The sequence below is a fragment of the Lissotriton vulgaris genome, chromosome 10 (genome assembly GCF_964263255.1).
Source record: "Lissotriton vulgaris chromosome 10, aLisVul1.2, whole genome shotgun sequence".
In the NCBI taxonomy this organism is placed as follows: Eukaryota; Metazoa; Chordata; class Amphibia; order Caudata; family Salamandridae; genus Lissotriton; species Lissotriton vulgaris.
The window spans coordinates 659,336,728-659,352,752 of NC_141698.1; the positions used below are offsets into that span (position 1 = coordinate 659,336,728).

Consider the following 16,025-nt stretch of genomic DNA (forward strand, 5'->3'; position numbering starts at 1 on the left):
CGATCAAAGGTTGCAAGAGGGGCTAAGTGGTGGGGCTTATGGGGTGAGTGAAAGAGGGGTGTCCCAGAACTTGTTTATTTTACAAATATCATGGGTTTGATATAAGAAAGATTCTCTGGACAGAACTCTGGATTCGATTAATCAAAATTGAATATCTCCAGGCGTCGGACTGGATGTGGAAGATTTTCGAGTAGTACCCTTACGCACTGGTAAGTAGCGTCTTTCAACTCCATACTGAAAGTGTCAAGCGCGGTACCTATATCGGCGCAACATCTGCATGATCAAGTCAGTTCTTTCTTTTCTGTGCCAGGTAGTGCTGATCCGGATTGAGATTCCCCTTGGTCTTTATTGACATTTTGTCGACTCCTTTTTGAGATTTTTATCTCCTATTTTGAGGATGTCTCCAACAAAACCATCTGGTTTCAAACCCTATGGGGCCTGTCATAGGCACATGTCTGTGGCAGAATCTTACTTGGTGGCTTTATGGTGTCTGGAGGCAGGACACGACTCCAAGGCATATGAGGATTGCAGCACCATGCACGGCAAGGCACTGAGAGCAGTCTCGAGCTCCTCGCTGCCCGAAGTCGGATGACTCCGTGATGCTCAAGAACTCGTTCAGGTGGGTGGTCTTGGGCCCTTTCACAGATCCCCTCCCGATGTTCTTTGCAATCAAAGACTTCAGGGAAGTAGGGTAAGCCCAAGCAGTCAAAGAAGTCCAAACACTCTTTGGCTTTCCAACGTAGTTATCTGACAAGACAAGGGAGTGTCAGCACTCCATGTCCCACGAGTCGACGGGCCTGATTCTGAGTCCGCTCCTCGCTACCCTGATTTTGCCAGAGCGGCCCCCGCCCAACTCTTAAAGAATTTTATGAGGCTATGCGCCTCATCTTTGTGCGGCCCGGCCAGGCCCCTTTGGAGCGCCTTTGGGCCCCCCGGGACGAGACCTTCCTCTGCACCCGCTCCAGTGCTGGTGCCACTGACTCCACTCGGCGGTGTCATCCCCATCGTTATTCCTGACTCTGACATGGTGATGGATGCTTATTGTCTGGTACCACATCCAGCGCCAACTTAGGACATTCTTCCCAGAGCAGAGCCAGTGCCTTATTTGATGGTTAGACCTGGTGAGGGATACATTTGGGAGGATCTATGGACCCTTTTGGAGATAATGCAGTTGAAGACAACAGCTGGAATGAGGACCTGGGTGAGACCAGGGGGTTTGACACCTCACCTGACATTGGCCTGGTTTTCCCCTCTTACTGTGGCTACAAAGGAGGGAGCCTCAATTGCATTGGTGGAGCGCAAGGACCTTTACCTACCTTCAGTGGCAGTCAAGATTAACATCTTGACGGAGGTGCTTAAGCCGGGAGTCATCCCCTCTGAACCCTTACTCCCATTTAATGTAGTACTTATGGTCGTCCTACTTGGGACCTGGTCCAAACCCTGCACAAGGGCTCCTGTGAACAGGACAATTGCAGGTGCTACCGTTCCCTCCTGGGTAATCAAGTTTCCTTACCCAACACCCCTTCCCCCAGAGCTTGGTGGTTCAAGCCTCCTCATCCTGCATCCACCCTGGTGCGTCCCTACCACTCCACCGGATGGGGAATCCAAGAGGCTAGACACTCTTCCACCAGCGATTTCCGTGAGCTATTGGGCCCTTATTCCCACACAGTTTTTTTTAAACCATATTTTATTGGCATTTGTGCTATAGCAATACATACATGTGTGCGTACGTTTGTACTGGTTTAATCGTGGCCTATTTTCCCCCAGAACTTCGTCATAACAAACTATCCCCCTCCCCGCTTGAGTTGCTTGCTAATAGGTGGAATCCGGAAAATATGTACAAGGAGATGAGCAGAATTAAGGGCCCTAGAAAGTGGTTGTTGCCGCACTGTGACTTTCAGGTGTGCGGGGCAGGTTGCTCTATTTGCCCGTCTTCTGGGACCGGCGTTGCCACCCTCGAAGCGTCTCCTTCACTACTAGCACCCGCGCCAGCTGCCACTAGTTCCCTTATTCCCATACACTATGTGATTCGGTTGCGCATGTGCTGCCTATCATCCCTGAGGAGACCGGGGCCATATTCTCTCAATCTATTGCCGATGGGAGAGTTGCGGCTAAGTACACCCTTCAATGTGGACTTAACATAACCATCTCGCTGGGCAGAGATATTTCATGGTCCGTGGCCTTGTGGCACTATGCCGGGCTGAGAACATCTGGCTTTTCTGGGGATGTCCAGGCTTACCTAGTGGACATGCCCTTTGACATCTCTCGCTTCTTTGGAGACCAGGTGGAATCCGTACTGGAGCTCTTCAAGGACATCAGAGCTACGTTCAGGTCCTTGGGCTTGTCTATGACCCCTTGTCAACCCTCATGTACCTTTCGCCCCTTTCGTGGTAACAGAAGCAGTCTCCAACTGTGCCCGTACCCTCTCAGTCACCTCTATCTAGCTGCAGATTCCTTACTGAAAGCTGAAAGCTCTGTAACTCTGTTCAGGTGTAAGACACATTTTTCAGGGCCTTAGTCTTTTCCACACCAGTGGTCAGTTTTTATCGTAGCTCTGCACTTCTGACATGGAAAGTCGCAAAAGTAACTTACTTCAGAAATCTGAGGTAGTGCCTATATAGGTGCCGCGCTCGTCACTTCCGGCACAGACAACTCCACCAACATGAAGCCAAATGACCCAGGGGTACTGCTTGAAATGTTTTAGAATCTAGTCTGTCAGACGGGGAGATTCAAAGATAAGAAATCTTTGGCTAGATAGTCTCTACCAGATAAGGTGTTACCAAAGGTTAGTAATTGTTTATCTAGATTTCGGAGAAGGCTACAAAACATCTGTGGTGGTGGTTCCTGAACTGCTCTTAGGTCAGCGACAGGTACTTCTCCTTAGCCCATTAAGAGCTGATGTTGGCCATGTATACATCACTGCTGGGTTTTGGAGTTTATCTTGGAGAGGTGGATATCAGAGGATTCAGGTCTCTGGTAGATACTCAACTCTGCATCAGCTTGTTGGAGTTGAGGACGATTTGCATGGTGCTGATAACTTTCCTGCCCACCATCAAAGGAAAGCTGGTGCAGGTGCTCACAGACAACATGACCACTATGTGGGACTGTAACAAGCGGGGTGCCGTGGGATCCTGGACCCTGTTCTAGGAGTCCTTGTGACTATGGAAGTGGCTGGACCGCCACAGGAATTATCAGGCGGTGAACCACCTGGCGGGATCTTTAAGCGCCAATGCAGACTAATGCAGCCACAGGCACCTGGCGAATCACAAATGGCAGTTGCATTGGAAGGTGGCACAGGCCATCTTCCAGCAGTCTGGTGAACACTGGCTAGATCTTTTCACCATGGCACACAACGTGTGTTGTCAGCACTTCAGCGTGATGGAGTTTTCAAAGGAGCTCTTGCCTTCTGTGCAGAGCAAAGTAAAGCTCAGGACTTCTGTATGCCTCCCCACTGCTACCTCTGCTGCCCCGAATTTTGAAGAAGATCCGAAACAACCAGGCCCAAGTCAATCTAGTGCCACCAGATTGGGCTAGGAGAGTGTGGTATCCAGAACTCCTGCTCATGTGCATCTGTCCTCTGATTAATCTGCTGCTTTAAGAGGATCTTTTGACACAATAGAAGGGTAGAGTGTTGCACCTAAGCTTCCACACTTTGCATCTACTTTCTTGGAGATTGAATGTTGACAGTTTGACATTATTTGAACTGTATCCCGTTATCATTTTGTCATCTTGGGGTGACATGTCTCTCCACAAAATCTGTGTACTCCAGCCATTGGGACAGATTTATGGCTTGGTGCAGCACCTGACAAATTGACCTTTTACAGGCACAGTTGTGTTAAGTTGTATTGCTTGTTCTCTCTCTTGCCCGAAAAGGGCTTACCTTGGGCACTGTTAAGGCCTATTTATTGGCTCTTTCGGCCTTCATGCAGATTTTGGATCAGCCTTTGTCGATCAAATCCCCAGTGGTAATACAGTTTTTGTTTTTACTGAAGGTCTTCGTGATGCCCAAATGAGAATTGAATGTAGTCCTTATATTCTTGATGTGCACCCAATTAGAGTAGTTGCACAGTTGTTCCTTGAGACTACTGACCTTAAAGCTCGTCTTTCTCGTTACCTTGACATTGGCTAGTTGTTGAGTGAACTTCACTCTGTGTGAATCCACTTACCACCTTCATCTCTGAGAAGTTGGTTTTAAGACCCCAAGTTTCCTTTCTTCCACATGCGGCTACTCCTGTTCATGTCGGCCAGTCCATCACCTTACTGAAATTCTTGCTAACCACATCATAAAAGAGCCTTGAGTTTCTATATGGATCATACCAAGGACTACCTACTGGATGAGCTGCACTTTGTAAGGTTTTCCTGCTCAAAAAAGGAGTAAAGGAGTGCAATAATGGACCATCTCCCAATGGATTGCTCTCTGTCAGGGTTCCGCCACCAAGAACCAACACTGCTTATTGCGCAACTATCACCCCAAGTAGTCAGGGTCAAGAATGCCTACCTGCCTGTAAGAGGCTCAGAATCATTGCAACCAGCTGCAGGGTGTACGGAAGGGCCCGCAGGAGGTGGGCGTATGCAACAAGGGTTGCTGGTCTAGGCTCTCGCGGGTGGTTGAAGGCGCAAGGACAGATTCGGCTATGAAGTGCATCAGCAGAATTCGCAGCCGCGCACTTCACCGACGTTTGTGTCAGAGTATGCATCTCCCGCGCAATGCTTAGCTAGTCAGGCGGTTAGAGTAGTGTTTATTTCTCAAAAAAGCATAGTTACTAGTTTAGGGTAGTGTTCGTATTGGAAACCGTTGTTTAGTTAGGGAATTTGAGACACTGAATAATATTAAACATTCGAGGAAGAGAAGGAGAAAAGAATAGAAGTGAGAAAAGAAGCTTACCTGAAAGTCCTGTAGTATCTGGTTGGTGCCAGCCCTCGTAAGTCATCAAATCGCAAGTATATACTGTAAAAGAAAAAGGGAAAATTAGAAAAACAATAACAATGTGTAAAATGCAAATGCAAGGCAAATAAATCAAAAACAGCATAATAACCAAGACATTAAAAAGAGCGCCAAAAGAAATATAAATATATTTTGGAAGCATTTCCTTTTTGGAAATAAAGAAGAGAAGCTAAAGCCTTTAGCTTAGTGGGTAAGAGAGTATACATTGAAAATAAGGTGCATGGATATTTAGTAGAGTGTAGAAAGTGGTTTAATGGTGTTCTGTCATTAACTTTCAGTTCACGAGGAAGAATACCAGAAGAGATAAATACCCAGAAGGGTGTAGAAGAAGGCAGTAGAGTGAACCAAGGAAAAGCGAGGCAGTCTATTCTCTGTCCCCTTCCCCTTTCCCCCGGCATGGTTCACACAAGCGTCTGTTATTCAGGAGTTCATGGGAAGGCTTGCTTAGGGAATCTGGAAAAAGTCAGCATTCTGCTCCTCTGAGTTTCTAAAGAAAATCGTGAGTACCATGTTGGGTTCTTGACAATCTCTATAAGATCTGCTATGCTCTGCTGAGAAAGCAGACCCCAGAAGGCTTTCAGGTTCATTCCACCTGGGCCAAAGCCATTAGCTCTTCATTAGGACATGAAGTGCCTGTCCTACATATTTGTCAAGCAGCCACCTGGGCTTCGGTACACATGCTTAGGAGGCACTGCTGCCTCAACAGGTCTGTCTAGAGGGGCATTTTGCCAGCTCATTTCTGGAGGACTTTTTGGTCGGAGACAGTTTACATATCTTCCAAATTGAGAGGTGCTGCGTTGGTAACTATTAGAAGTATCCATCATAAAAACAAGTTGCATACCTTAAGTAATGTTCTTTCTGGTTGATACTCGATCAGATTCCTCACTGACCCTCCCACCTCCCTGTTGTGTGAACTGGACTCTTTTCCATCTAAAAAGGTCCCTTTTTACAGATCTGCAAATTGGTCATGTCAATTTGCTAATGGGCTCTGCGTCTGAGGGCCATAACAGCCTAAAAAAGCAATGGACGTCAGCACATAGATTGTGCTTATATGAATCTCCACTCATCACTTTCTTAGTAGAGAGATGTTGGTGCAGACTGGTGCCTATGAGAACTGTTCTCAAAGTTTCTGGATCCAGTCTGACACCTGGAGATTCTTTATGTAGCGAGAAAACTGTGGATAGATGACGCATCCGTAAAGATAGTTACTGAAGGCAAGTATCTTGTTCTTCGGGGTCTTGGAAGGCAGTGAATATTCTCTCATCTCCCAAACTTTTCTCAAGATGGGAGACCAGAATTCAAACCCACCCCGTTATTTTCATTTTTTTAATTATTGACTTGTATATTCTGTTAAGTTTGTGTAAGTGAACGTGTAAGTGAAGTTTGGTTTACTATTTGTTTTGAGCCAGGTACTTTGCAGTTTGTTTTATCTTTTTTAGTTCTGCATTCCTTGAAGGTGCCTGTTTTCTTTTGGCCTGTTTTGTTGTTTTTAGTGGTATTAGGATATCAAACGCTTCCTGGAGCAACTCATAATGTTTTAGAATGGAATTTATTGTGTCTAGATCTGTGTTGGAAAATAGTTGTGTTTCTAAGTATTCAAAATTTAGTTTGTTCGCGGTCAATAGGTGGATACCTGTAAGGCGGCCTTAGGTATGTTGTGTGGTGTTTTGAGTTGGAAAGCTACCAGATGGTGGTTTGACCACATGACTGAAGTAGCCTTTGAAAGGTAACTAGTTCTGGATTTGCTAAAATGACATCTAGGGTGCATCCAGCGATGTTAGTGTATGATCTGATATAGGTTCAGAGTGTCTAGGCTAGTGATGATAATTCTTGGATGGGGCATATTAGATTTGTCAAACCATATGTTTAGGTCACCAAGGATGCATAGGTGGAGTGTAGTATCATAAGTTTGAAACTGTGTCTAGAAGCATGTCTGGGAATGTTGCATTGCTAGGCGGTGGTCTGTAAATAAGGAGGAATTACAGGAGGAAGTTGATGTAGGGTTGCTTCTGGTCGTGAGGATTTCACAACCTTGTATGGAAACGTTGTAAACTGTAGGGAGATTTATTGTTTCCTTAAATGTAACAAGTAGTCCACCTCCTCTTTTGTCAATGCGATTTTGTGGGATAGTTTGAAATCCTGGGGGAACAGCTCCATGCAGCACTATCACCATGTTATCTCACAACCATGATAACGTTACGAAGAGTAAGTCAGGTTGTGTTTCAGTGAGTAGGTCGTAGATGTGGTGCTTGTTTTTAGAGAGTGATTGATCATTGATTAGTAGGCAGTGTAGAGAGTGCGTTTTGGTAGTGGTGTGAATCTGTCAGAGGAGTGAGTAGTACTCTTTGAACTTGGAGCATGTGTATAATTAGTGTTGATATTAACTGTGTAAATATAGTCATAATGTAGTTGGTCTATGTAAGAAGGTGGATATCTGACTAGGGTTGCCCCTAACTTTTTGCCTGGTGTATTGCTGGTTTTCCGACTTAGTTGACCTGGGACCCTGCTATTCAGGGCCCCAGGCCCACTGCTCTCTCTGTAAAATGGATTCCATGTACCTTAGGTACATATCTAATTGGATACTGAGTCACCTTATCAGTCCCTGTACAGTGTACCTTAGGTACCCTGGGCATAGGTGTACCCAGGGCCTACCAGGGGCTGCAGCATGTATTATGCCACCCCTGGCTGGCCATCCAAATCTGACACAACTGGCTGCACGACAGCTGGGGCAACGTGGTGTAATTACCCTTTGCTTTAGATATAGTATTCCTATATCTAACCTTAAAATGGACACATGTATTCCTATCAGTCACTCCTATGGCAGGCCTTATCAATCCTGAAGGCAGAGTGTGTGGAATTATGTGAGATGGTGCTCTGGCATGAGCTGAGCCTGTTTGCAGCTTGCGGAACGAAGTCCTAATAGCTGTTCCATGATAACGCGTACCATATACTCTTAAGTGCCTTATAATCCTCGCGGTTATTTGCCACATTGGTATCGCTTTATCAAAACATGTCGAGTAAGGTGTCATACGAATTGGAATACTAACCCCTCGCCAATTCTGGCGACGGGGTTAGCATTCCACCCTTCTAGAGGGACACAACATGTATGTGACTGTGAACCCTGTTAAAGTTAACTCGAGCCTCAGCATCACAAAATGGATGCTGCCACCACAGACACAAGTCTGACCTCCTGCTGCTGGCAGTCCTTCCAGCGAGGAGAGCTTGGACAAAGGGTATCCTGTCAGGGGCGGTGCTAGCACCATCCCAGGCAGGGCTGAGAGGAAGGTGACTGCAAGTGGCACCCCGGTGCTGACTGTGCATATGCCGGCTTAAACCAGTTCCAGGGGCACACCAGCCCCTGAGCTGGGGAAAGTCCGGACAAGGGAGAGGGGTGTAACCACCCCCCTCCTGGTCCCACCCATGGGCAGGACCTAGTCGCGTGCCAGCCCCTTTTCTTAGAATAAAGGTAGGAGCAGGCCCCCTTCCCAAATTAGATAATTCTGAATCTTGATTACTTTCCACGAAAGAACTCTTGAACATTTCTGAAGACTCTCCCTTGTGGCTAAGGAGTAGCCACCCTGCACCAGCGGGCACAATCTAAGCGCATGCGGTTTGCTGCAAGTCCATCCTTCGGATCAAAACTGCCCAGCTCGATGAGACCCGGATTCCCTGCCATCTCTGACCTCTACCTGCATCATCAGCCCAGCTGAGATTCGTGGGTGTGACGAGACCCGAGGGACCGGCCATCTTCAAGACCTGCACAACGCTTATCCAGCACGACCGCCGAGGGATCCTCGAGTGAGTGCTTTGGGGTTTGAGAAGCCCTAGCCCTGAGCAGCTCCAGCACCGAAGTCCAGCCTCCCAGCATCCACGAGATCTGTGTGGGGCCCTTCTGCTCTTTGCTGCTCACCGCGTTGTCCGGCTATTTGCCTGCTGGCTTGTAGCCCTCCTGACGACGAACCACAACAATTCCATCGCTGGTCTGGTTGCTCCAGACTGGCCCTAGCTCCCCTCCAACAGAGGAGCACCCCGGACCCTCCTGGTCCACTCCAGACGCCATTTTGAGTCCACCGCGTGGGCTTGCCTTTGCCAAGGTTTGTTGCCCCAATCCTGGGTCCAGCATCGCCGACAGCAGACACCTTCGTGGGACAGCTCGCACCTCCATCCTGGTCGCCGACAACACCTCCTGGTCCGAGAGACTGCAGAGCCCAGCGTCGCCCACTCACCTGGTCGAGGTGACTTCATCCGGTGCCATCCTGGTGCCCACCTAATCACTGGCTAGTGATTAAGAACTGAGTCCCCTCTGCTTTCAGGTCGTCTCCATCACCGATCCAGGCTTGGATCACATCGAACTTCATCACTGGTCGCCTGCCAGCAACTTCTTCTTTCAGGCTCCATAGACTGTAACGAGGATTCCCGACGTCTTTTGAACCCTATGCAGCCGCAGCCCCTGGGCTAGGTAACCTGAGCATTTCGGTGCTCCAACGTAGGTTCACTATCTAAGTGTCCAGATCCTTTTTCGTTTTCAGCCTATCTAGTCGGATTCGTCCGATAACTGTAACTTTACGAAATCTAGCATTCATAGACTTTGTCCCGCATCCCGCGTGAGAGTGCACCCTCTGCACCCGATCTCCCTAGGCCTCCTGCTCCTAACCTGAAGGTTCAGTAGTGTAGTCCTAGCAATCCTGAAGCCTCTGGATCTTGTTACTTACCTGCTAGTATTTCGCATTTCACTTTTGTAGTATATGGTTTTTCGTGCCCCTCGGGCATTTGTGTAAATTGTGCAACTTAAAGTATTTTCTTAAGAGTTTTGTTATGTGCTTAGCTCCCTGACTCATAAAGAGTTCGGGGTAGACTTGTTATAAATAAATATCCTTTTATTTTCATAAAAACGTGTGTGGTGTCCTTTCACTTGGTGTTCAAGGGGTATATGTGATGGTATAACAGCTGGCTTAACACGCCCTCTAGAGTTTAGCCTAAAGACTGCTCTTGTCCATGCTACTAGGATAGCTGGTCTATAAGGTTGACTTACAACCAATCATCAATAAGGGTCGTTTGGTATGATACAAAGTGATCACTAGAATAGTGAGCACTATATATCAGGCCAACTTCTCACAGTCTATATCGTAATCCTGGTCCAGCAGGTTTTGAAGGCATTTTGTTGAGTCTGCATGTGTAGGTGGTGGAGATGGCGGTTGAGAGTGAGGTGGTGAGCAGTGTTTTTTTTTTTTGGAAAACCTTTATTTGACATTTCAACCAAGTACAAACACGGGCCTACAACCCTCAGGGCCGGCCGCTAAGCAGTTGCAACACAATAAAAAAATCAAAACCCAGACTCAGCATCCCGGGGAGCAGATTCGCCACGTCCACAATACGTGCTGGTTGTAAAACATATCAAGTTGGTAACAGGATAAAAAGGTTCCATTTTATAATATAAGATAGAAGGATCAGGTGCCATACAATATCTCAAGTTGCAAAAAGGGGGGGGGGGTGAAATAGCAATATGTCAACAGTTAAATCATCTTCGTGTAAGTCAGCGGCATTAAAACATACTATTCAGGATAAGCGAGCGTACAAATATAGTTCGCGCCAGCTGAATGTCCGCCCAATAGCACTGAAACATCGCGAGAAGTGAGGCACATATGAAACAGCAGAGATGGCCATAAAAATGAACCCATTACACTGACCCGGAAAAGAAGAAAGAACAGGGCAAAGAAAGATAAGAAGAAAAAGGCCATAGAAATAAAACGAAAAACAAAACACCCATCCCCGACCCCCCACCCTGCACCCCTGCAGATGGCTACGGCCTACCCCCCTAGCAGCGTGCCTGTCGCCCAAGAACTGAAACCCGAAATATAGAAAGACCCAGAGAAAGACAGAAATAAATTAAACCCCACCCAAAGAGGGGAAATGGAGGAGGGCTATCTTCTACGTGCTCCCGGTCTCTCCCCCCCCCGCCCTAACAAAGGGGTCCCCCCGAAACTGTCACATCCGAATAGTTCAAACTGAGAAAACATCCAGGGGGGAACCACCAACCCTGCCCCGGACTCCGTTAAGCTAATGAAGCAGTCCCGTTACCGATAAAACCACAATGAACAACCCAAACAACAGTCTCAGCCTTGGCCCCGTCGATCGAATTCGCCGAGTCCCTCAGACGAATAAAGCCCCATCATCAAAATGTCAAAAGATACACCAAAGTGGTCGGAACATAGTTCAGTAGATGGAAAAAGAACAGTAAACCCCAAAGTAAGCAGCTGGTACCGACGATGTCCATCCCCGTCTCCGAAGCCAGGCATTATCACATCCGCCATCTTGATGGACCGACTGGGGAGGGGGTTCGACACAATCCAAAACAGTTCACAATACCAATTAAAAGGTTCCAGGATAGGGACAGCAGTTGAATGGTCCAACAGCTGCAAAACCGGGGATTGCAAAAAATTATTTAAGTCACCGATCACAGCCCATTCGAGTAGATCCACTTCTGTAGGGGCAGGCACAGCTTCCAGCACCGGGTCTAAGTGCGCCACTGGGGCGTCGATCAATAGGCAAGCTGGTTGCCGGGTCTCGGGCATCGAGTCAGGATCCGGTCTCAGTCCTTTAAGTCCATCTGCAGCCGACAACAGGCCGCAGGTTTGAGCTGCCACAGTCGCCTGAAGTGCCTCTAGGGCCGCCAGCACCTCCCGCAATGACGGGCCACTTTGGGCCTGCTCCGCCCGGTTCCATATTTCCACAGGCATAATGATCCCCACGGAGAGGCGCCTTCTCCGGGGTAAGATCAGCCGGAGCAGGACTGAGCCGTGAGGGACCAACCGTCAGCATGCATTAGTGCGTGACAAGACTCCAACCCAAGGTGCGCCGGCGATGCAAGTGCCGGGCCTCCGGGTCAGGGACCCCCGCAACACAGCACCATGTGTCGCTCGTCCCCTCACCTCCAACACAACACCTGGCTGCAGATGGTAGCAAAGCAATCCAAAAATTCAGAAAGTTCCAGAGACCGGACCCTGCCGCCCTCAACAGTCCGCTGTTGTTCAACTCAGACCCGGCTAAGCCAGCACTCGAGACCCCGGCTTCCAGACTGGGTTAGGCCACAAATCGGTCCTCGATGTTACTCCGCTCCACAATGTCAGAAAAACCCCGGGATCACACCATCGGAGTGTGGATTAGTTCACACACACGGATCCGGGGCAGGAAATCAGGATAAGTGACAGGATCTTGGAGCGTAAGACGGAGGTCAGCGGAGCCGGGAGACTATGCGGCCATCTTGCTTGCTGTCGTAGCTCCTCCAGTGAGCAGTGTTTTTGTAGAATAGCCCTGTTGTGTAATAGACACGGACATGAGAAGTTGTGAAGAATGGCATGTTGTTTATTTTGTTCGCTTCTGTTTAGGGTGGAAGTTGTATGGGTTAGGGGTGGTGGTGGAGCACGTAGGTAATGTTTTAAGGCTCTATCCAATGGATAAGAGGCGGGTGAATGAGTGTTGTTGTATTGGGGTGTTTGTGGTGGATGTTGGTGAAGATAGAAGTTATGGAAGTAAAGATGGTCTAGGATCTGTATTGTTAGTGTAGTAACGAGGGTGTGAGTAGGCGGTGGTTTCCATTTTGTGACCGAATTTAATATGAAGTTGTGTGTGAGATTTTGATGTGCTGGTGTGTGTGTGTGTGTGTGTGAATGTTTTTGTTGTGGAGTAATGAGATGAGGTATTGATGTAGTGAATGTCTGTGATTGGTTTGAATGTAAACTACATGAGTGGAAGTGAATTGGTAAAAGGTGTGGGGAGGAGAGCGCATGTGGTTTTTGAGAGGGGCTGATCAAGGGTTATGAGTGTTAGATTTGGTATCAGGAAGAGGTAATATGTGTGGTGGAGTGGTGCATAAGCATTGTTTGGTTGTGTGCTTTTGGAAGAAGGAGAAGGAGGGTGTTGATGATTGATTTTGGAGAGCATTGAGTATAGTTTTGGTGGTGATAGAAATGAGTCTGTTAGGAGTAAGTAGAAGGCAGAGCTGGTGTTTTGTGTGAGAAGGAAGTGTGTGTTTGTAGGGATTAAGGTTAAGGATAATGTGTGTTTGTGTTATGTTGGTGATGTATGGATTTGATAGTGGTATAGGACACAGTGGTGTTTTGTGTGAGAATGGAGGTGCCATTGTGTGGCAGTTGGGGTAGAAGAGTGTATTGGTGTGGTTTGTAGGGTTTTGTAGTGGTTGTTGAGTCATTGAAAAGTGGATATGGTTTATTTGAGGTAAATGAATAGAATGCATTTCATGAGAATGTATTATGTTTGAAGATGTTGATTGGTTAAGGTGGTGGCTGGTAAATGGGAAAAATGGCTAAAAGGACAGCATCTCTGGACCTAGGCCTGAAATGTCCCAAACCGGCAACTACCCTTGTCCTCTCTGTTCTTAGCCTTGACGCCCCAGCTGAGATGCCCTGAGCCCTAAGGTTAAACAGCCCTAGGTCAGGTGACCTTTGGCCAATGGAACCCTAGTCCTAAGCCCTAAGCCCTAGGACCAATGGGGCACCTGACCCTTTCAACCATTCACAGCCCTAGCAACCAGCCAAAACCCAAACCAAAACCCTAGGTCCAATAGAAACCCTAGCACTACAAACCAATCAAAACCTTAGCCTTAGAGGCCAATCAGAACTCAAACCCTAAGCCCTAAGTCCAATAGAAACCCTAACCCTAGGAATACATCAGAACCATAGCCATATAGGCTATTTAGATATCAAAACCTAAGTCCAATAAAAATCCCATGCTCAAATCAGATCGCTAACTCTAAACCCTAATTCAAATAGAAACACTAGCTCTCATAACCAATCAGAACCCTAGATCGATCAGCCTATCAGAACTCAAACCCTAAGCCATAGGTCCAATAGAAACGCTAGCCCTAGGAGCCAGCCAGAGTACAGATACAACAACCAATAATAAACTTATACAAGGGGCATGCGGCCTTAAACGGACTGGTGGGCACGGAGGTGTTTCAGAAGACAGAATGTCCTTGGATGAAGACAAGCTCAATACACACTTTGTTGTTTCTCTTCAACCCTGCAGGTAAGGCCCAAATCAAAATAGACTAAAAATACTCCTTTGGAGCACTTAAACGAATCACTTTATCTATCCAAAAACGAGTGCTACATACACTTTCCAAACACAATTTAAACCACATTGCAGATTGAGCTTTCTCTTAAACACACTCTGATTAGGCTCTGTGGTTGATTTTGCCATTTTAGCTTATGTATGTAATATAGTAATGTAATATGTAGTGTGTGATTACTGGTTTATAGGCTTGAAACAAGATATGACGGGTAGTGCTCCCACATTTCCCAGTGCTATGCGAAAGTAGCTCACCCAGAACCATAGCCATATAGGCTATTTAGATATCAAAACCTAAGTCCAATAGAAATCCCATGCTCAAATCAGATCGCTAACTTTAAACCCTAAGTCCAATAGAAACACTAGCTCTCATAACCAATCAGAACCCTAGATCGATCAGCCTATCAGAACTCAAACCCTAAGCCATAGGTCCAATAGAAACGCTAGCCCTAGGAGCCAGCCAGAGTACAGATACAACAACCAATAATAAACGTATACAAGGGGCATGCGGCCTTAAACGGACTGGTGGGCACGGAGGTGCTTCAGAAGACAGAATGTCCTTGGATGAAGACAAGCTCAATACACACTTTGTTGTTTCTCTTCAACCCTGCAGGTAAGGCCCAAATCAAAATAGACTAAAAATACTCCTTTGGAGCACTTAAACGAATCACTTTATCTAGCCAAAAACGAGTGCTACATACACTTTCCAAACACAATCTAAACCACATTGCAGATTGAGCTTTCTCTTACACACACTCTGATTAGGCTATGGGGTTGATTTTGCCATTTTAGCTTATGTATGTAATGTAGTAATGTAATATGTAGTGTGTGATTACTGGTTTATAGGCTTGAAACAAGATATGACGGGTAGTGCTCCCACATTTCCCAGTGCTATGCGAAAGTAGCTCACCCAGTGCTGTTTATTTTCTTTTATTTCTATTGTTTATGCCATTGTAAATGAAAAACTCCAAATAACCAAATGTAAAGAAACAACCTTGCCAGGATGAGCTACATCATAGAATAGGGGGAGCTTTGGTTGGACACTTCAGGAGATATCATTAAGAGGTATTTAGATCTGCAAATCCATCATAGTCGTTTGAAATGTTATGTCTACACAGTTGTCTATTTTGCATACTTCTCAGTTGAGTTACACAGGGAAAATATATGCTGGGTAATGTGAACGTGCATGCAGCACCGTTTTATTTGGGTTTAAACTCCTACCTTGCTTTGTTAAGGCCTTTTCTGTAATACCGAGGCTACAGGCCTCTAAAATGTGATACAAGGTGTTATCAGATTTTGTACTGACTGGCATTCACACCAGGTTACAGCATTGTGTAATGAAGGAAATAACTTTTAGAGTGACCCATGTTTAAGTCGAGCCTACCAGACAGCACAAGCGGTCTGGTTGTAAAATACATATTGTCATCTTAACAAGAACTTAGAGTGGGCTTTAAGCTCACCCATTTATTACTGTAGGTTGGCTTTATTGTCACTCGCTTTAGCTTACTTCTTTATCAGTTTCTCAAATGTATGCATTTTTTCTTTCAGGCTTCTCTACAGTTTAGCCTTCAACGCCAGGTTCCTGAAACACGTGTGGTATTTAATATCTTCAATGACTACGAGAATGATTACAGGGTACGTGTGTTTCTATTTTGAACAGTTAAATGGTGATGCGATTTGTTGGTCCTTAATTCAAGTAAAATATGCTTGTCTTTCTGGACAATTAAAACTTATTACAGTAACATTAAACAGGGGTGTTGAATTAAAAAAAAATCTAATTGTCCATGGTACAGATTGCTTCATAAATCTACTTGTCCTGTAACAAAATCCACTTGTCCCCTTGATGCCATGTAGTACGGCGACAAATTATGGCATTAATCTTATTATGTAAGAGCTCTGATAATAGCCTCTCTTACTATGCCAGAGCTATTGTCATAGCTGGGTTTGAATTTTAGCAATTTACTTAATTTGTCACGTTTTCACAGATCTGCAT

The 16,025-nt window shown here is 46.3% G+C and overlaps 1 protein-coding gene across 4 annotated transcripts in view; it reads left to right on the forward strand.

Moving 5' to 3' along the window:
- UBE3C (ubiquitin protein ligase E3C) overlaps nt 1–16,025 on the forward strand; it is a 1,218,167-nt gene that overhangs the window by 537,615 nt on the left and 664,527 nt on the right. For all 4 annotated transcript variants that reach the window (XM_086941492.1, XM_086941495.1, XM_086941493.1 and 1 more), the window contains one exon: nt 15,581–15,667. In XM_086941492.1, the coding sequence (XP_086797618.1) occupies nt 15,581–15,667 (87 nt within the window). The remainder of the gene's footprint in view (nt 1–15,580; nt 15,668–16,025) is intronic.